This window comes from Chiloscyllium plagiosum, unplaced genomic scaffold (assembly GCF_037043375.1).
Source record: "Chiloscyllium plagiosum isolate Xiang-an unplaced genomic scaffold, Cpla_swu_hap1 HiC_scaffold_10, whole genome shotgun sequence".
Classification (NCBI taxonomy): domain Eukaryota; kingdom Metazoa; phylum Chordata; class Chondrichthyes; order Orectolobiformes; family Hemiscylliidae; genus Chiloscyllium; species Chiloscyllium plagiosum.
The window spans coordinates 34,028,168-34,051,225 of NW_028270148.1; the positions used below are offsets into that span (position 1 = coordinate 34,028,168).

The window sequence follows — 23,058 nt, forward strand, 5'->3', positions numbered from 1 at the left end:
GTAGGAACATCCCCAATGTGTTCTAAATGTAAAACAGAAGTGGGCATTCTCACACATTGTTTATGGACATGTCACAAGATTCGAAAATACTGGGACAGAGCAGCGAATGCTCTGACAGAAATCTTGCGAACGGAGATTGAACGGAGCCCAGTGTCTCTTCTCCTGGGCTTTTCAAATCTGCCCTCCCTGGATGTGCATGGCAGGAAACTATTCTCCATTCTCTCTTTCTGTGCAAGGAAAAATATCCTGGGTAGCTGAGGGCGCTCCAAGACTTTTGAACTGGCACAGGTTAATCATGGAATGTATTCCCCTTGACTTCCTCACAAATATAGTGCACCAGAAAAAACTGAGTTATTCTATAAAATATGGCAGCCCTTTCTGAACTATATAGACACAGATATTTTGGCCATATTGTCAAGGGCTTTTGTCCAGCTGTGATAGTGGTTCTGGCTGGTCCAGGGGCCCCTGAAGGGGAGGAATCCCATATAAATACAGGTTTTATTATGACTTGATGTTAATCCATTTTGAGTATATACTTAATTATTTAATTATTACATTATTTCTTATTAGTATTGTAAGATATCTTATTTTATGCTTTTGTTGTTTGTAGGATAGATTAGTAGTTAGCTGAGTTTGTTTTCTCTTTTGTTGTATTTTGGTTATTATTTATTTCTTTTCTATATATATATTTAATTGTATATTAATGTTTATACTTGTTTGAATTACTTTGTAATTTTGTTTAAAATGTTTAAAAAATGTCATTTTTTCTTTCAATAAAAAATACCTATTAAAAAAAGCATAGATAAGTAAATAATAGGTAAACAGCGGCAAAAGCAAAAACACAGGTACAGGCGAATGTTAAAAGTTTGTAAGTTCATTCAGTATTCTAACAAGAGAAGGGTAGAAACTGTTTCGAAACCAGCTGGTGTGTGTATTCAGGCTTCTGTACCTTCTCCCTGATGGTAGAGATTGTAGAAAAACATTGCCAGTGTGGGATGGATCTTTGAGAATACTGGTGGCCTTTCCTGGACAACAGTTCTGGTAAATGGATCCTATGTTGGCCTTTGTGATTGTCCGGGCTGAGTTCGCCACTCTCTGTAACCATCTCCGATCTTGAATGGTACCGTTGCCATACCATGTAGTGATACATTCAGACAGAATGTTCTCGATAGCGCACCTATAAAGGTTGGCAAGGTCATCACGCCAAATTTCCTTAGCTGCCTGAGGAAAAGACGTTCTTGGGCCTTTGTAACCAAGTGGAAGGGGTGGAGGAGGCTCCACAAATATCCCCATCCTCAATAGTGGAAGAGCCCAGCACATCAGTGCAAAAGATAATGCTGAAGCTTTCACAGAAATCTTCAGCCAGAAGTGCCAAGTAGATAATCCATCTTGGCCTCCTCAAACAGACCCCACCATTACAGATACCAGTCTTCAGCCAATTCGATTCACTCTACATGACAGCAAGAAACAGTTGGATACACTGGATATTGCAAAGGCTACAGGCCCTGACAACATTCAGGTGTTAGTACTGAAAACCTGTGCCCCAGAACTTGCTGCTCCACTAGCCAAATTGCTCCAGTACAGTTGGAGAACTGGTATCTACCTGACAATGTGGAAAATTGCCCATAAAATGTCTTGCACATAAAAAGCAGGACAAATCCAACTTAGCCAATTACCACCCCATCAGTCTACTCTTGACCATTAGAAAAGTGATGGAAGGTGTAATTAACATTGCTATCAAGCAGCACCCGCTCAGTTGTAACCTGCACACTGATGCCAGTTTGGGTTCCGCCAGGGCCACTCAGCTCCTGACCTCAACGAGACGTAGCAAAACTGTAATCAATGGGAATCAGGGGGCAAACTCTCTAGTCATTGGAGTCTAGTCAGCATGGATTTATGAAGGGGAAATCATGCTTGACTAACCTTCTTGAATTTTTTGAGGATGTAACTATGAAGTTGGACGAGGGAAATCCAGTATATGTAGTGTACCTGGACTTTCAGAAAGCCTTTGATAAAGTCCCACACAGGAGGTTAGTGAGTAAAAGTAGGGTGCATGGTATTGGGGGCAAAGTACTAGATTGGATTGAAAATTGGTTGGCTAATAGGAAGCAAAGGGTAGTGATAAACGGCTCCATTTCGGAATGGCAGGCAGTGACCAGTGGGGTACCGCAGGGATCCGTGCTGGGACCACAGCTTTTTACAATATATGTTAATGATATAGAAGATGGTATCAGCAATAACATTAGCAAATTTGCTGATGATACTAAGCTGGGTGGCAGGGTGAAAACTGATGAGGATGTTAGGAGATTACAGGGTGACCTGGACAAGTTAGGTGAGTGGGCAGATGCATAGCAGATGCAGTTTAATGTGGATAAATGTATGGTTATCCACTTTGGTAGCAAGAACAGGAAGGCAGACTACTACCTCAATGGAATCAATTTATGTAAAGGGGCAGTACAGAGAGATCTGGGTGTTTTTGTACACCAGTCAATGAAGGCAAGCATGCAGGTACAGCAGGTAGTGAAGAAGGCTAATAGCATGCTGGCCTTCATAACAAGAGGAATTGAGTATAGAAGCAAAGAGGTGCTTCTGCAGCTGTACAGGGCCCTGGTGAGACCACACCTGGAGTACTGTGTGCAGTTCTGGTCTCCAAATTTGAGAAAAGACATTCTGGCTATTGAGGGAGTGCTGCGTAGGTTCACGAGGTCAATTCCTGGAATGGCAGGATTACCTTACACTGAAAGACTGAAGCGACTGGGCTTGTATACCCTTGAGTTTCGAAGATTGAGAGGGGATCTGATTGAGACGTATAAGATTATGAAAGGATTGGACACTCTGGCAGTAGGAAACATGTTTCCACTGATGGGTGAGTGCCGAACCAGAGGACACAGCTTAAAAATACGGGGTAGACCATTTAGGACAGAGCTCAGGAGAAACTTCTTCACCCAGAGAGTGGTGGCTGTGTGGAATGCTCTGCCCCAGAGGGCAGTGGAGGCCCACTCTCTGGATTCATTTAAGAAGGAGTTGGATAGAGCTCTCAAAGATAGTGGAATCAAGGGTTATAGAGATAAGGCAGGAACAGGATACTGATTAGGAATGATCAGCCATGATTATATTGAATGGCGGTGCAAGGCTTGAAGGGCTGAATGGCCTACTCCTGCACCTATTGTCTATTGTCTATTGTCTATTGTCTATACCTGACACATAGGAAGATGATTGTGGTTGTTGGAGGTCAGTTACCTAAGCTCCAGGTCATCTCTGCAGGGGTATCTCAGGGTAGTGCCTTCGGCCCAAACTTCTGCAGCTGCTTCAGCAATGACCATTCCTCCATCATAAGGTCAGAATTGGGGATGTTGCTGATGATGGCACAATGTTCAGCATCATTTGCAATTCTTCAGACACTGAAGCAGTCCCATGTTGAAATGCAACAAAATCTGGACAATATCTAGGCTTTGGCTGACAATGGCAAGTAACATTCATGCCACATAAATGCCAGGCTTTGACTATCATGAATAAGAGACTATCTAACCACCATCCCTTAATATTCAATGGTGTTACCATCACTGAATCCCCCTCTATCAACATCCAGGGGTTATCATTGACCATAAACTCAACTGGACACACCACATAAACACAGTGGCTACAAGAGCAGGTCAGAAGCTAGGTATAATGTGGCGAGTAACTCACCTCCAGACTCCTCAAAACCTGTCCACCACCTACAAGGCACAAGTCAGGAGTGTGATGGAATATTCCCCACTTTACTGGATAAGTGTAGCCCCAAGAGGCTTGACACCATCCAGGAGAAAGCAGCCCGCTTGACTCTCACTACATCCTCCAGACCTCCATTCCTGATGAAGGGCTTTTGCCCGAAACGTCAATTTTCCTGCTCCTCGGATGCTGGCTGACCTGCTGTGCTTTTCCAGCACCATGCTGATCTCTACTACATCCACCAGCATTCACTCTCTCCACCACCGACGCTCAGTAGCAGCAGTGTGCATTATCTACAAGATGCACTCAGAAATTCACAACAGATTATCAGACAGCACCTTCCAAACCCACGACCACTTCCATCTAGAAAGACAAGGACAGCAGATACTTGGGAACACCACCACTTTCAAGTTCCCTTCCAAGCAACTCACCATGCTGACTTGGAAACATACCGTCGCTACATTAAAATCCTGGATTTCCCTCCCTGATATCAACCCACAGCAGATGCACTGCGGCGCTTCAAGAGGCTGCTCACCACCACCTTTCAAGGGCAATGAGAGACGGGCAATAAATGCTGGCCCAGTCAGCAATGTTCACATCCCACAAATGAATAAAACCTGATCATATCCCTCAGCACATTCTTTGTATCATCCTCACCACTTGCCTTCACACCTATTTTTGTATCATCTGCAAACTTGCTTGTGGCATCCAAGTCATTCATTATACATTGTAAATAATTGTGGATCCAATACAGATCCCTGTTGCACTCCTCTATTTACAGCTTGCCATCCTGAAACTGCTAGCTTTAGCCTAATGTTCTTTTTTTCAACTATTTAACCAATCCTCTACCTCTGCTAATATACAATTCTCAACATGTGGTTTCTTATAATAATAAGTAGCCTCATGTGCACTACCTCACTGAACACCTTTTAGAAATCCAAATATATCACAGCTCATGGTTCCCTTTTATTTATTCTCTGTTTTTGTGTGTGCCAGTGTAGCATGTTCTTAGTTTTATTGAGAGTTTTTTAAGCATCTGTGTCAGTGTACTGAGTGGAACAGTCCATCTTCCGCAGCTACACTGGCACCACCCCCCACCTTTTCCTCCGCTACATCGATGACTGTATCAGCGCTGCCTCGTGCTCTCATGAGGAGGTTGAACAGTTCATCCACTTTACCAATACCTTCCACCCCGACCTCAAATTCACCTGGACTGTCTCAGACTCCTCCCTCCCCTTCCTAGACCTTTCCATTTCTATCTCAGGCGACCGAATCAACACGGACATTTACTATAAACCGACCGACTCCCACAGCTACCTAGACTACACCGGCTCCCACCCTGCCCCCTGTAAAAACGCCATCCCATATTCCCAATTCCTTCATCTCCGCCGCATCTGCTCCCAGAAGGACCAGTTCCAATACCGTACAACCCAGATGGCCTCCTTCTTCAAAGACTGCAATTTCCCCCGAGACGTGATTGACAATGCCCTCCACCGCATCTCCTCCACTTCCCGCTCCTCCACCCTTGAGCCCCGCCACTCCAACCGCCACCAGGACAGAACCCCACTGGTACTCACCTACCACCCTACCAACCTCCATATACAACGTATCATCCGCCGTCATTTCCGCCACCTCCAAACGGACCCCACCACCAGGGATATATTTCCCTCCCCTCCCCTATCAGCGTTCCGAAAAGACCACTCCCTCCGTGACTCCCTCGTCAGGTCCACACCCCCCACCAATCAACCTCCACTCCCGGCACCTTCCCCTGCAACCGCAAGAAATGCAAAACCTGTGCCCACACCTCCCCCCTTACTTCCCTCCAAGGCCCCAAGGGATCCTTCCATATCCGTCACAAATTCACCTGCACCTCCACACACATCATTTATTGCATTCGCTGCACCCGATGTGGCCTCCTCTATATTGGGGAGACAGGCCGCCTACTTGCGGAACGTTTCAGAGAACACCTCTGGGACACCCAGACCAACCAACCCAACCACCCCGTGGCTCAACACTTCAACTCCCCCTCCCACTCCACCAAGGACATGCAGGTCCTTGGACTCCTCCATCGTCAGACCATAGCAACACGACGGTTGGAGGAAGAACGCCTCATCTTCCGCCTAGGAACGCTCCAACCACAAGGGATGAACTCAGATTTCTCCAGTTTCCTCATTTCCCCTCCCCCCACCTTGTCTCAGTCAAATCCCTCGAACTCAGCACCGCCTTCCTAACCTGCAATCTTCTTCCTGACCTCTCCGCCCCCACCCCCACTCCGGCCTATCACCCTTACCTTGACCTCCTTCCACCTATCGCATCTCCACGCCCCTCCCCCAAGTCCCTCCTCCCTACCTTTTATCTTAGCCTGCTGGACACACTTTCTTCATTCCTGAAGAAGGGCTCACGCCCGAAACGTCGATTCTCCTGCTCCTTGGATGCTGCCTGACCTGCTGCGTTTTTCCAGCAACACATTTTCAGCTCCCACCCAGACATCAGTACTCAACAGCCTCTGCACACATTCAGTAATCAGCCTGACTCTCATGGAAACACCACAGCTTAGAACAAAAATTCCAACTTCTGGGCCACTTACTCCTGAGTTGGATTTGCAGAGCTAGGAATTTAGCCCTCCTAAACCAGGAACGAAATTCCATTCACAAGAAATCGGGCAATTAGTCAAAAATAATTGTTATCATTCCATGGCAGTGCTGCATTCCCAACTGCGTGAGGTTTTTACATTTTCTGCAGTTTAAAGCGTACTTTCCTTTTTAAAAATTGCACAAGTCATTCCTCCAGAACACACTGTACAGAGAAGGATAATAAGGTTGTGTGTTGACTCCACATGTTAAATGCAAATTTATTGAATTGCTTACCCTTTTTTGAAATAATGCACATAAGCACTTTGCAATGCAGTTTCAAGAAAGTATGTGAGCTCCAACTCCTGAACAGGCACATTTCCCTTCGTACCTCTAGATTGAGTGCTGATCATAATCTTCAAGAAGCAAATGAGAAACAAAAAGCAAAAAGCTGGTTAAGATAAAAGGAAGAGTATGGTCTGTCAACAATTACTTTTTGCTTTATACTGAACACTGCCATTAGATAAAACTACCATTAGCCCTTAAAACCAGTGTGTAATACTTCCCAACTGCTGTTTTGTCAACTCTTAACATCAGTTATATCACTGATATAATTATAACAGTAGTTATTTGATGGACATATGTTATCAGCATGATTGGCATACTGCAAACGTTTGTCAATGTGATTGCCCAGACGTACAACTTATTAAAGTCTACCAGATTTACTCATCACCAACTGTTGACCCAGATCCTCTCACAAGGGCTAATGGTAAAAAGATGACCTGCTTGAGGTTCTATCATCCTCAGGAATACAGTGACTAGCTGATTTAAACTAATGCTTTCTTTTCCTACCAGCATTGTTATGAATGCTGTTTCTTTGAGACTGTTTTGTTTTAAACTGTCTCCTTTAATTCAAAGTAAAATGGAGTATTTTAGAAATTGACTTTAAACAAATTTGTGTAGCCTGCCAGTTACGGAGACAGAAACGTAAAACGTACTGCAAGTAAGGTACAAGTATTAACACAAAGGAGAACATGGCCAGGCTTGCTGCTTATAGACTTTCAAACTCTAAATCAGAGATTTAGTAAAAACTCATCAATAGGTGTTCATATGCCAAGCAGAAAAAAAAGGACTATTTCTGGGTTAACCACCAAGCAGCGTGAGCAGGGAAACCCAGTTCAAAGCTTTGGATAGTAGAAGGTGCTATGTTACTGGTTGCTCATTCAAGTGTGTTCAGAAGGTGGAATGATGGGACTGTTTTAAAAAGGACACTGGAAGATTCATCCTAGTGGATAAAGGATAAAAGACCATGTTAAAGCAAAGAGAGGCTTGGGACTTTAAATACAAGACAATGCATCCTGAGAGTGTAATTTAATAAGGAGGCATGAGATTTCATTTTCTGTAGCTTAATGCATTAGTTGCCTATTAATATTAAGTTTAGTCTGTTGATTTTAGTCTGCATTTTACAGTCAGAGTCTTCAAACATTAAATCTTGTAGTATGATTCTTTCTACTGGTCCACGGAAAATTCACACTCTTTTCTGATTCTCAGTTTGAAACTTCACTGCCAGAGAGTACAATACAGAGCAATGGTTTAATCTGCTGTTGCACTATAATGTCACCACTTTCTTTTTCTAGCAGGAAGGAAAAATAAATCAGTTTGTTACTTGGTCAAATCTTTACCTCATCACTGTGAGTAAACTTTATATATATATATTATTAGAAAGCAAAAACCAAATTGCTGTTTGAAACTTGCTCTTTAGCATGTAACATTTGCTCATCTGACACTTGGATCAACAGACAAAGCAAAGGTGAGGAAATGCCAGGGGAAATCAACTCATGTTGCCAATTTCCTCTGCTTCAAATGTTTACAGTCTGATTAATCTTGTCAATCAGAAAGTAATGGTTATTTGTAGGATTTCAAAAGTGAAGGGAGAGAGAAAGAATGATGCAAACTGATTAAGTGAGACGAAGTGTAAAATAAATAATAAATTGAATACTCTTCATCAGAAAAAGTATTACAGCATATCTTTAACTTTCCCGCTGTGTTACTCAGACTAATCTTAATGAAAACAAATTCTATTATACAGTTTTTACAGGCCTATTCTATTAATTATATAACTACAGCAATCTCCTTTCTCTTCATTGGCAGATAAATTAATTTATCATAACAGTCTCATGGTGCTATCCAAAGAACAACAAGGAGTTTTCCTAATAAATAAGGCAACTCTTGTTTCACATTCAAAAGATATTCTAATTACTAATCTACTCATTGCTGGTTGAGCTAATATTGCTCATGTAAAATAGTTGTGGCATTTGCCAAACAACAAAAGACTTAAAGTATAATTTGTGAGAAACGCTTTTTGGGCATTGTAGGATGAGACCTTTATATAGTGTTATGTTTAAATAATTTTCCCTATTCTAGGCACATTTTTAAAACTTATAAATTTACTCTCAAGTTCATTGATGGATAGGTGGACAAATACTGCAATCTAGTTAGCTATTAATACCAGGAGGTTCTTAGGTTTGTTCATTACTTGAACTTGAGAAGTGAGACAGTAACATTTCTACCAAATACAGTGAAAGAAGCCAGTAGAAAAGAACAATTCAGCTAATTCTGCTTCTGATGGCAAATTAGCAACTGCTAACACATAGGATTTAGTGGGTTATATTTACTCTCCTCTTCTTCCAAAGAAACTCTCCAATCTCTCTGTCCAGGCTCCCATATGACTAGCCACTTGAATCCAATATAAGAGGATGGCTAATATCCTTGAAACTAATCACGGGAGTAGAACAATAACTTTGTTCCTAGACTGCGGTTGGGATAAAATCCTAAATTCCCCCCGTAACGTCATTGTGAGTCTACCTACATCACAGAAGCTGCAACAGTTCAAAAAGCTGGCTCACCATCACCTTCTTATGCAACTTGGGATGGGAAATTAATGCTGGCACAGATAGTGATGTTTACATCCTATGCATGATTATTAAAAAAAGTCATCATTAAGGGAAGAGCAGGCAAAAATTGAGAATAGTGGGAGGAAAAAAATGTTCTTTTAGATTAGATTACTTACAGTGTGGAAACAGGCCCTTCGGCCCAACAAGTCCACACCGCCCCGCCGAAGCGCAACCCACCCATACATTTACCCCTTACCTAACACTACGGGCAATTTAGCATGGCCAATTCACCTGACCCCTGCACATTTTTGGACTGTGTGAGGAAACCGGAGCACCCGGAGGAAACGCAGACACGGGGAGAACGTGCAAACTCCACACAGTCAGTCGCCTGAGGCGGGAATTGAACCCGGGTCTCTGGCGCTGTGAGGCAGCAGTGCTAACCACTGTGCCACCGTGCCACCCACTAAGTTCTGTGCCTGCTGCGCGTTCAAAACGTAAGATGGCTGACAGAGGTTTTTTTGTACTAGAGTAAAATCAATTCCAAAGTTCTACTGTATTAACAGATCTCAGGATATAAAACTGGGTTCAAACACAAGTCAGCTTGCAATACCCCAGGACATTAAAGGGACTACTTCACAATGCATACTGTCCAGAAAGAAGAGGTCTCCAACTCATCATACTCGCATAAAATCAAAGTCAAGTTCCAACATCCAATTCACTAAAACATTTCTCAGACCTCTCTCTACTCACTCCTTTATTTTTGTTTAAAACAAATGAGTTGAAACGGTTTTCCTTACCCGTTCTTCTTCTTGTAAGAAGACTAGAGCAATAACACTAGCTTTTTCAAAACATGACATTATCTCTTCCTCTCGTTCAAACAGACGAACTCGTGAGGTAACAGATGAAGCCTGTCGCTCAAGGGACAAGCCTGAGAAATGAAAATGAAAACAATTGACATTTTTTGAGCACAATTCATTAATAAAAATGACTGAGAAATTCAAAGTTAAGTATATTTTATTGATAGGGGACAAATTTACATAAAAATCTTGTACTGTGTGTTATGAAACTAGAATACTTACAAATTAAATTCAGGAAAATAGATTCCAAAAAATGTAGGATTCAATTTGTCCAATGCAGGTAGTATTGCAAATTATTATGGTATAGGATGGAGTTATATTTCAATTATCAATAACTTTAACTTTATTAAGAAAATGAAGATTTATATTCTATTTTGTTTATTATTGTTAGTTATTAAACAGTTTGTGTAAGGAAGAAAGCCATACGGCCCAAAACAAAGACAAGTCATTGGTTTGCAGATGGCTCAGCCTAAGAACATAGAACAAAGAACATAAAACATTACAGCGCAGTACAGGCCCTTCGGCCCTCGATGTTGCGCCGACCTGTCATACCAATCTGAAGCCCATCTAACCTACACTATTCCATGTTCGTCCATATGCTTGTCCAATGACGACTTAAAAGTACTTAAAGTTGGCGAATCTATTACCATTGCAGACAAAGCATTCTATACCCTTACTACTCTCTGAATAAAGAAACTACCTCTGACATCTGTTCTATATCTATCATCCCTCAATTTAAAGCTATGCCCCCTCATGCTTGCCGTCACCATACTTGTCAACAGGCTCTCCCTGTCCACCCTATCTAACCCTCTGATTATCTTAAATGTCTCTATTAAGTCACCTCTCAACCTTCTTCTCTCTAATGAACACAGCCTCAAGTCCCTCAGCCTTTCCTCGTAAGAGAAATTTAGACTACCACATGTGAAAATGCTTTTGAAATGAAAAGCTTTTACTCAAAAACAAAGTTACAAAACTAAGCTATTTCATTTATGTGTATGTCTACTGGAATAAAGTCCTGCAGTGAATTTTGTAGTTACTTCAATCTTCTCAGATATATTTATTAGGGACATTTGAGATGGTACCTAATCACTAGAAATGACACTGCATATACCTAGGCAGACACATGAATGGCCTTATTGATGCTGCATTAACTTGGTAAAGATGTATGGAGTTATTAAAAATGTTAACTGACAAGCTTCTACATAAAGGACGATCTTACAAAAGTGATTGGCATATCAAAGAATGTATTAGGAGACAGTATTAAGTGAAGTCACTAAGATGTTCATTACTCTAAAAGAAAAACTAGCACGAATTGGGCACATATTGTACAGCTAATCCAAGATTTACCATGAACTGTTCATGCACTAATAAGCCAAGTGGAGTTCAGCATGTCTCCAATCATGCACAGCAAATAGTGGCTGTTGAGGATTAAATAAAGCATGGATTTTAATAATCCAATGCACTAGAAGGAAGACCAAAGCCCGGAGAAGAACCTCAGTCAACAAAAGAGAGCAACGATCAATGCCCAGGCAACTGGTGTCACAATCCACATCCCAAAGTGGATCAACTGAAAATCATTGCGTTTTTTTAAAGTATTTTTTGTGGTTAGTTTGATAACTTAATGAATTCTGTATAAGATTTTAGATTTTAGACTTGGATTACTTACAGTGTGGAAACAGGCCCTTCGGCCCAACAAGTCCACACCCACCCTCCGAACAGCAACCCACCCAGACCCATTCCTCTACATTTACACCTTCACCTAACACTACGGGGAATTTAGCATGGCCAATTCACCTAACCTGCACATTTTTGGACTGTAGGAGGAAACCTGAGCACCTGGAGGAAACCCACACAGACACGGGGAGATTGTGCAAACTACACAAAGACAGGTGCCTGAGGTGGGAATTGAACCCGGGTCTCTGGCGCTGTGAGACAGCAGTGCTAACCACTGTGCCACCGTTCCGCTTGTGAAAATAAGGTTGTGCCTTGAATAGGCCTTGTAGCTAATCAGGACGAGTAAGCTTTTAGATCAAATTCCTCCCAAAACTCAGTCCATAACTTTAATTGACTTGGGTCTTATAATTAAAATTAAGTTACTTCACAAAATCTTACAATGGTGAAAATGAAGTTATTTCCATGTATCCTCTCAAAGGCTGGCCAAATATCTCAATTTAGAAATTTTCTAATCAACCTGTTCAGGTAGGATGAATGTAGAATTCCTGGTCCAGAGCTAGGCACACAACCACCGCACAATAAAAGCACCTTCCAAATATCTCAATTTAGTTGTGATGGAGCAAAATGGGTGGCTAGTGACAGCAAGAGAGTGGCACACAGTGTGAAATGACAAGCAAAACATTTAGGGAGGGAAGCAAGTAATGTAACGGTTAGGGGAGGGAATCAGTAAGAAAAAGAGAGGAGAAAGAATTAAGTTAGAAGATTCTGGGCCAATTAGGTTCAAGGCCGAGGTAATGTAAAAATTGCGGTCAAGAACCTAACCTATCCTTATATATTTTCTTATGGAAAAGTGATTTTTGATTAGCATATATTCGTTCACTACAAAGATTTTTAAATACACTGTGTTCTTCATCAAAACTTTAAACTCGTCTTATTTTTAAATCTCTCATCTAATTCAAAAATGCCATATCTAATATTTGTAGCATTGTGCTGAGGAAACATGATCAATAGAACCTCTTCTATCTAATTTGGTGATTGTGCAGCATTTTGATATCTGACTCAGGAATGTATACATTCAATTCATGTTTTAGCAATCATTCAAATTGCACTTGCAATGAAGGAATACTGGACTATTTCTGGTACCTGTTAGACACAAAAGGGCATAAAAGATTACAAAACATTTTTGAAAAAGTGCAAGTAAGCTTTGGAATATCAGATTATATATTTGAGTCATGTTCAAAGATTACATTAACAAGGGAACCCATAACAGTAATCTGGCATTTTATTGAACCTTCTCCCACATTAGCTATGTTAATCTACACCCAAGACATTTGTCAGAGCTGATCCATTTAGGTCCGGTAAAGCTGAATCTGTAATATGGCCTCCAGTTTTGGTCACAAACAGACAGAGGCTGTGAAGAACCGCAAGATTCATCCCAGTGTTAGAAGCCTGAATTTAAAGAAAGAGTGGATAGTTTTTGATCTTGGAAAGAAACCTTTTGAAAGGCTACTTTCCCTGGAGTATCAGAGGCTGAGGGGTCACCTTATAGAGTTTATAAAATCATGAGGGGCATGGACAGGTTAAATAGAAAAGATATTTTCCCCAGGGAGGGGGAGTCCAAAACTAGAGGTTATGGGTTTAAGGTGAGAGGGGAAAGATTTAAAAGGGACCTAAGGGGCAACAGTTTTGCACAGAGAATGGTACGTGTATGGAATAAGCTGCCAGAAGAAGTGGTGGAGTCTGGTACCATTACAACATTTAAAAGGCATCGGGTATATGAATAAGGAGGGTTTAGAGGGATATGGGCTAAATACTGGCAAATGGAACGAGATTTATTTAGGATATCTGATCGGCATGGACGATTTGGACAGAAGGGTCTGTTTCTGTGCTGTCTACTATTAGATTAGATTACTTACAGTGTGGAAACAGGCCCTTCCACACCCACCCTCTGAACAGCAACCCACCCAGACCCATTCCCCTACATTTACCCCTTCACCTAACACTACAGGCAATTTAGCATGGCCAATTCACCTAACCTGCACATTTTTGGACTGTGGGAGGAAACCGGAGCACCCGGAGGAAACCCACGCAGACACGGGGAGAATGTGCAAACTCCATACAGTCAGTCGCCTGAGGCGGGAATTGAACGCGGGTCTCGGACTCTATGAGACAGCAGTGCTAACCACTGTGCCACCGTGCCGCCCGTGACTTGAAGTGGTGTGAAAAACAGCTAATATGGAATATTACTTTAACCCCATGGTCTCCAATGTAGACAACAATCAACTGGTCATTCGCAAAGTCTCTGACAAGTCATCTCACTGCCCACCCACATTCTTTTGCTGCACACACATAGATTGCCATGCCATTGCATGAATTCCACTTCCAGAAGCCACAGGTTAGAGAAAAGAGCACATTCTTAACAGGCTTTACCAGTTTGTTGCATCGTGTTTCAGTTTGGTCCAGATGGACTATCACTGCAGGGTAAAATAAGTTTACATTGGCGATGCAAACAATCCAATAAGAAATATACTAGGGGTTAATGTGTGGAGGCAGTACTAGAAACACAGGTCAATACTTAGCTCATCACATCCTTGTTACTCACTGAAATAGTGTTCCGATTGTAATGAGGTCAGCCAGGTGGACCTAATAGGATAAGAAGTCCTTGATGGGGGTTGTTAATCTGGTTCTATCAGGTAGCCTTGGCTGACAGATATCCTGTTCACTCTGAGAGCTGGCTCTGAGGGAGCTGGATCAGTATCAAGGATTCTCCACATGTAAATAAAGGGTGATTGATGCTGAGATACTGGCCTCTGTGGAATTATTATACAGCAGCTCAGCTAGTCCGCTCCTCTGCTGTGCTCTGTAGGGCTGCAGATTTCTTCTTTAGCTGCTTACCCAATATATCCATGCAGGATGAAGAAAACTTACAGGCAACACTGCCATGGCCCACATCCAGTATCCAAGCAACGCAAGCCAAACAGGAGCCCAGGAACAAGTTGTAACCACAGACATGACCTCTTCAGCCTCCACACTTGAAAGCAGCCAGCAACATTGTGGATGTTCCAGAGGTGTGGATCCAGAGGCCTACCTGAGGCATGACCAATGGCAGAGTAACATTACAACTACAAAGTGAAGTAATAATGATGAGTGATGAACCAGGACCATCTGAAAGGAAACCAAAAAGTATACAATTCCTACAAGGAATGACAAAATGAATTTCTATTCACAACTGTAAAAAAGAAGATGATTTGCCTCATATGTCACAAAAGTATATTGATAAGTAAAGAGTGCATTTGGAACCGCACCAAACAACAAAACGCACTAAATTCTTGGCTAGTTTTCCCTTGGAGAGCATGCTTAGGACAAAGGAAATTGTTGTGCTAAAGGCCATTTTTAAAATTGAACAGTAATATTTTTCTAAGTTACCAGCGTTTGGATCTTCTAGCAAAGGCAAGAAATCATAGCAATGACTATGAATGCTGACTAGATTAGAGTGGTGCTGGAAAAGCACAGCAAATCAGGCAGTATCCAAGGAGCAGGAAAATCGACGTTTTGGGCAAAAGCCCTTCATCAGGAATGATATGACTGCTAACTCTATATTTACAGTCTTTAAGAACAAAGAAGAATTAATAACGCAATCTAGAGTATGTCGCATGGTAGAAAGATGAGTGGTTTATTTGCCCAAAGGTGTCTTTCTGTAACTACAGTAGGACCTGAAGGATTGTGAATGCTTCTCACTGCAGTTTGATGAATCCATCAGCATGACAAGCTCAGCCCAGCTGATTGTTCTTGTGTGAATGGCTTTTAAGGACATCACAACTAAAAGAGGATCTTCTCATCCTTTTGCCTCTTAAAGAGAGAACAAGGGGTGAGAATATCTACAATGAATACAAAAAGCACATCCTAACATTCCAATCAAGAAACTAGTTTCCATCACAACCTGTAGTGTAGCAGCCATGCTTAGTGCAAATGCCTGCTCTGTTACATTTTGCAAAACTGCTCCTGATTTTCCCTCTTTTGTTCAATTAACGAAGTATAATTTCAGGACCATTAAGGAGAAACTCTTTACAGAAAACTCAGCAACACATGGAGCAAACTTGCAGATAGAACAATGCAAGCAAAACCTTTGCAATCATTACAATGAAAATCTTGGGATTTTATAACTGGAAAACGGTGGGATCTCCCTTGGTTGATTAGGATGAGCTTGAATGGTCTTTTTCCATTATAATAATCTTTCATTGTGTAGTGTAATTCTCCTATCCTTAAAAAATAGCACTTGCACATCCTGTCTACAACCAATGAAATCCTTAACGAAGGTTTATCATCCCTAGACGCTATTTCTTTATGTTCTCCTTACTCCACTTCTCCATGCAATGTTTTCATCCTCAACCATTCATATTCTGGGCGAAAATGAGTACTGCAGGTGATGGAGGTTAGAGTCCAGAATATGGTGCTGGAAAAGCACAGCAGGTCAGGCAGCATTGGAGGAGCAGGAAAAATCGACTTTTCAGGCAAAAGTCCTTTATCAGGAATGACTCATTCCTGATGAAGGGCTTTTGCCCAAAACGTCAATTTTTCTGCTCCTTGGATGCTGCCTGACCTGCTGTGCTTTTCCAACACCACACTCTCCATTTATATTCTGTACTATATGCCAATTACCTCAGTCTTCAGGAGTTCAGTTTTCCAGAGTATTAAAATTCAAATTCTTCAACTCTTTCGATAACCATGTGCCACATTATCTCTGTAATTTCTTCTAGCCTTCATTCCACTTTCAGTATTCTAAATTTGGGCCCTCTCTTGCCTTCAGATGATCATTATGACATAGCTAAGGTGGTGTTCTCTGGAACTTCCTCCTTGTGTCTTGGCCTTTTTATATCATTTTCAAAACTCTTTTTCTCAACCAAGATATTGCCAACATTTCTCACATTCTTCATCAATGTGCAACATCCAGTCAGTTGCCTTTGGTGTTTTTCCATTGCCATTCTCTCAAACGTTGCCCCAAGATGTGTTCTACAGTAATGGGCTCCACATTTAAATCATTCCTGATCTGATTTGACCTATTGTAGTCATGTTTGCCTAAGTACAGTAAAATGCTTTGTTTGTGAATAGTACAGGCAGATCATAGCAAGCAAGGACATATAGATCGTACGGTGCTTAGCCAGATTGAGGCATACAAGTTATACTGCACAGGAGGTGCACAAGACAAGATCAACATTATTTGAATTTTGTGAGTCCATTCATCAATCTAATAACAGCAGGGAAGAAACTGTTCCTGAAGTTGTGCTCAAGCTTCCATATCTTCTGCCTGATGAAAGGGATTGTAGGAGAGCATTAAAGGGATGGAAGGGGTCTTTGATGTTAACAGCCTATCTGTGGCAAAGAGAAGTGTAATTGGAGTCCATGGATGGAAGGTTGGCTTCTGTGATGGTCTGGGGTGTACACACAAACTTCTGTAGTTTCTTATGGTCCTGGGCAGAGCAGTTTCTGTAAGAGGCTGTTATGCAGCCGGATAGTATGCTTTCTATGGTGCATCTCTAAATGTTGTTGAGAATTCTTATGGACATGCTGAATTTCTTGAGCTACCTGAGAAAGAAGAGGTGTGTTGTGCTTTATTAACTGTCGCATCTACGTGGGAAGTCCAGGACAGGTTGCCAGTTATCGTCACTCCTAGGAATGTGACGCCCTCAATCTCCACTCCATTGATGTAGATGGGGGCATGTTCTCTTCCTTTCTTCATGTGTGTGTGTGTGTGACAGACAGAGAAACTGTTATCATTGCACCACGACAGCAGGTCCTCTATCTCGCTTCTACATTCTGACTCATTGTTGTTTGCTATCCATCCTACTACGATAGTGTCATCAACAAACTGGCATTCATTTGGAATTTAGCTACACAGTTGTTGGTGTACAGAATGCATCCTTGGTGGGGGTGTCCAGTGTTGAGTGTTATCGTGGAAGAGGTGCTGTTGTCTATCTTCACTGATTGCAGTCTGTGGGTCAGGAAGCTGAGGATCCAGTAGCAGAAGACGGAGCCGAGACCTAGGTCTCAGAGTTTTGAGATCAGTCTGGAAGGATGGTGTTGAAGGTGGAGTTGTAGTTGATGAGTAGGAATCTGATGGAAGTGTCTTTGTTATTGCAGGGATGAATGCAGAGCTCGGGAAAGAGCTTCCACTGTGGACCTGTTACTTTAGCAGGCAAATTGCAGGGGATTGAGGCAGACTGGCAAGCTAGAGTTGATGTGGGCCATGACCAGCCTCTCAAAGCACTTCATATTTATGGAGGTCAGAGCCACTGCGCAGTAATCATTGAGGCACATTGCATGTGCTTTCTTTGATATCCTGATTTTAAAAAATAAAGGTTTTTGATTTTGTGTTGTGCATTGAATCTTCAAATTCTCCAGACTCAAGCCTTGCTTAATGAGTAAGTTAGACAAAGGAGAGCCAGTGGACATGATCTATTTGGATTTCTAAAAGGCCTTTGATAAGGTGCTGAACAGAAAGCTGCTAAATAAGAGAAGAGCTCATGGCATTCGGGGTAAGGCATTGGCATGGATAGAGGATTGGCAGAACACAGAGAATGAGAATAAACTGGTCCTTTACAGAATGAAAGCTGGTTACTACTGGAATTCCACAGGGGTCAGTGTTGGGTCCACAACTATTCACATTACACATTAACAATCTGGATGAAGGAACTGAGGATACTGTTGCTAAGTTTGCAGCTGACATAAAAATGGATGGAGGGACAGGTTGTATTGAGGAAGTAGGGAGGCTTCAAAAAGGACTTGGACAGGCTGGGAGAGTAGGCAAAGAAGTAGCAGAAGGAATACAATGTGGGAAACGGTGAGGTTATGCACTTTGCTAGGAAGAATAGAGGCATATACAATTTTCTAAATGGGAAAAGGTTTCAAAAATCTGAAACAAAAAGGACTTAGGAGTCCTAGTTCAAGCTTCTCTTTAGGTTAATATGCAGGTTCAATTGGCAAATAGGAAGGCAAATGCAATGTTAGCATTTATTTCAAGGTTGCTAGAATACAACAGCAGAGATATACTGATAAGATTGTATAAGGCTCTGGTCAGAAAGCATTTGGAATATTGTGAGCAGTTTTGAGTCCAGTAATTAAGGATTGCTATGCTGAGGTTTTGGAGTGGTTCAGAAGAGGTTTACAAGAATGGTCGTGGGGACGAAGGACTTGTCATATGAGACGCGGTTGTGGACTCTGGATCTGTACCCATTGGAGTTTAGAAGAATGAGGGAGAACATACAAAATACTGATAGAACTGGGTAGTGTGGATGTGGAGAAGATGTTTCCACATGTAGAATAAATTAGGACCTGAGAGCACGGCCTCAGAGTGAAGGGATAACCCTGTAGAACTGAGATGAGGAGGAATTACTGCAGCCAGAGGGTGGTGATACATTGCCGCAGATGGCTGTGGAAGCCAAGTCACTGTGAGTATTGCAGATAGAGATATATATGCTCTTGATTAATAAGAGAATCAAGGGTTATGAGGAGAATGCAGGAGAATGGGGTTGAGAAACGTATCAGCCATAATCAAATGGTGAAGCAGATACAATGGAGTGAATCTACTAATTCTGCTCCCATATCTTAAGGTCTTATAGTTTATGATGCAGAACCTGCTCAACTGAATTGTTAATTTGAAACTCCCTGTCATCTCCCCGCTATCCTAAACATGGTCAGTTGTTATAAACTGCTCATTTTCTTTAACTCAAAAACTTGTTACATATCAGAAACAATCTGTAACAAATGAAGAGGGCAACTGATACAGCATATACCTCCACAGGCTGTGATAATTTAGTGTTATAACACTGCTGTCCCTGAAGACCTTTTCCTGTCTGATTGATGTGCTGAATCTATAAAGATGAAAGTTTTTGAGTAAGAGCTCGTCTCACTGAATGGGCTGCTCATCAATTCAAATCCAACAGCCTGCTCTAAAGACTCTGCTTACATTTTGACAGCTATAACAAATTGCACCACAGAAACTGAGACAATCCACAACATTCTAAATAAAACAACACACAATGTTTCAAAATAGGTCAATAATAAGTTATCTTAGAAATTTCTGGTTGACTGCAAAATGAGAAACATTGTTTGCATTTCCTGTATTATATCACAATGCAAACCAATGTCACTAAATTGGTATGTGAAACACCAATGTCACTAAAATAAACACAAAATACGGCCAATGCTGGTAACTTAAAATAAAAAAAACAAAGTACTAGAAGTACTCAGCAGGTCTAGCAGTCAACGTGACTGAGAAACAGAGTTAACATTACGTCAAATAGAACTCGTCTTCAGAACCCTGAAGAAGAGCAATATTTGTCTTAAAACATCAACTCAACATCTCTTTTCAAGCTTGCAGCCAGACTTACTGACCTTTGTATTACAATAGCTCCCTAATAATACAATCTATTATCTAGTCAAATTTTGACTTTTATATCTCCCTTGGTACATTTGCTTCCAAGTAAACATACTGTATTTCTTGAAGCTCAAGTTTCAGCATTTGTGACTTTTGTTGCCTTCATGGAATATGGTTTCAAAATGAATGACTATTTTAGACATACTTACAAAAGTAGATATTGCAATGGATACAAATCTATTGAGAAAATTTCAAGATAAACCACTTATTTTAAAACTAATACATTTTAGCCTTGGGGACATAATTTAAATGTACACACAGACTAACCCATGAGTTGATGAAAGAACAAAGACTGTCCAATAGTACACAACCAAATGCCTGTTTCTGGTGGGAAATATATCATTCTGTTCACAACGTTCATTTTAAAGGCTTTTTTTGGAATCTTCAATGTCAGTTAACGTTTCTGGCTAAATATTTCTCATATCTTGTCATGTCTCAGCATTAAATTCAGAAACTAAATTAACTCCTGCCTCTGTTTTTGCTTTTCATTTACAAAGTATATTACTGCTAATTCCCTTAACATTGCATACATAAAGGGAAGGTACAGTGCTCAAAATGATTTAGGAGGCAATCTTCCACCACGGGAATCAAAGACAAATTAGGCTTCAGCTAAAGCAGGTTTAGAGCTTGGGGGAATTAGATGGCCAGAATGCAAAAATAAAATCAGTTCCCATTTTCAAGTCATAAGCGGGTACATTTCCCTGTTGGGTATGATACCTGAGTAAATTTCATCAGGGATCAGTTATGATACTGATTTCAATAAATTTGTTAGTTTGCAGGCAAGCACGAGAAAAATAATAATGAACATTTCCAAATTGTCATTAAAACTCAAGTGGTTTATTAATATCTTTTAGGGAAGCAAACACTGATCTGTTCATGCTCTGGCATCTTAATGAAATGGGTTAGTGTGCAGTAGATTTCAATGCAATTGTAATGTCATGCATTTATGTTTATGAAGATCTAAGTATGTCCATGGGTACTCAGTAAGGCTTATAGATTGAGAGAGATGTTTGTAGTAATTGAAGATTAATCAGCAATGGTGCATAAGCAGTTTGAATAAGGCCATTGAAAGGGTACACAGTGCTTCAGGCTACATTGTTTGAATTAGAGCATAATATAGAGACACATAGAGACCTTAGAGAATATTATGATCCCAGCTAATGTTACAAATGACTCAGTCAGACCCCAGAATGAAATCTGACCTTATAGATCTTTTTATACATTGAACATGGCTGTTTTCAGTGAAAAATAAGCAAGAGGATGCAAATTTGGTTTAAACTTTAAGCAGAAGTTTATAACACGAAATAAATAAAAATAAAGTAAACCAGGCTCTGAAAATAAAACATAGTTTGAAAGATTTCAAAACAAAGTCCCAACTACTACACATCATCACTTTACAGTTAATCAAAATCCAGAAAGGTTTCCCTATCCTATCAAATGCATAGGTTTCCTGTCCTGTGAACCTTGAAACTTTCTTCTTAAATATTGTACTCCCACAACTGAAATCGTAAACACTTTCAGCTTCGAATAACTAATGCAGATTTCTAACCAAACAGTCTTGATCTGGAAGTTTTCACAAATTTTAACCCTTACAACGAAATAGCATATTTCCTTAATTTCCCTGAATAATCTTTTTTTCTAGGGTAAATTATTCTTCCATCTGACCACAGACAAGTCTTCTTTGAATGGCATTCAAAGATTTAACAAATTTGTTGAAACTTGCTCATCCTAGCTTCTGCTATGCTATTTTATTTCTTCTGTTGTAAACTCCCACAGTATAACTCTAACTTCCATTAAATTCAATGTTTATTTGCAAAATGCACCTTATTTCTTTAGGATATGGTTGAAACAAAAATACATACATATATATAAAACACACACACATATATAATTATAATTAAAGATAATAAGAGAAAATAATCACAAGAGCAATTCTCCTCGCCAACTGAAATTCAGAGACACGGAATTTTAAAGCAAGTCAAAATCTGGTTGATGGGATTTATTTATTTTTCTGACACCTTTTCTTAACTGTTTAAAACCCAGTCAATTAAGTAATTATCCCAAGTAAAACTTATCTTGGGTTTTACATATTGTCCTGCCTCCCAAAAGATAGTCTTCTATAACAGTTATGGTTGTTATGGCAAATCCTGAATTAAAAAGATAGTGGATATAACCTTGATATCTTCCCTATAAGATGTTCACTATTTGATTTATGGTTCTCCCATAGAAAACAGTCTAAGATACCTTCACCAGTTCTGCCCCACCTCTCAAAATATTAACCACAATTACTGAGGAGCTCAGACAGGAGAAAATCAGTTGAGAAGAGTTTGACTCATTTTTGGGAAGGTAACCTAACCCCTAAATTGTTTAACAACCATTGAAATACACCAGGTATATTTCGTTTTCATGGTTGAATTTTGTCTTACAAATTAGAAATTCCATTTGATGTCAACTCTTCTAAAACTAAATAAAGTAAATGAGAAAAAAAAGTGACGAAACTGAATTCAATCCAATCCACATGTATCAGCTTCAAGGGTACTGCTTCTATCTACAGATTGGTTTCAACTTTGACTTACAACTGATGAGGTTGTTCATACATTGGATCTAATAAATGTACCCTTCGTGGACTGCTTGTAACTAGGAGTTATAGCTCCATCTGGTGGAGAGCATATTTTGAATACTTGATAGTGCAGCAACAATTTTGATTGAAGACTAAAAGTTAAGGTGCCGGAGGCAGTTGGCTCAAGAGTATTAGAAGTGGACCTGAAATTTTGCAACACACACATCTAAAGGTTGTGAAACTTGATCAGCAAGCAATTACATTTCCCAAGATGCAAGTTACTTTACAGTCTTAGTAAATCAATCAATTTAGCAGACGCTTTGGATGTGCAATATATACGTACCGTTACAGGACTTTGCCT

At 40.6% G+C, this 23,058-nt stretch overlaps 1 protein-coding gene across 2 annotated transcripts in view; it reads right to left on the bottom strand.

Moving 5' to 3' along the window:
* The window catches only part of LOC122552723 (tetratricopeptide repeat protein 7A-like), a 417,993-nt gene that overhangs the window by 355,052 nt on the left and 39,883 nt on the right, over positions 1 to 23,058 (bottom strand). For both annotated transcript variants that reach the window (XM_087991260.1, XM_043695623.2), the window contains exons 4-5: positions 9,970 to 10,100; positions 6,576 to 6,694 (exon numbers count right to left, since the gene is read on the bottom strand). In XM_087991260.1, the coding sequence (XP_087847386.1) occupies positions 6,576 to 6,694; positions 9,970 to 10,100 (250 nt within the window). The remainder of the gene's footprint in view (positions 1 to 6,575; positions 6,695 to 9,969; positions 10,101 to 23,058) is intronic.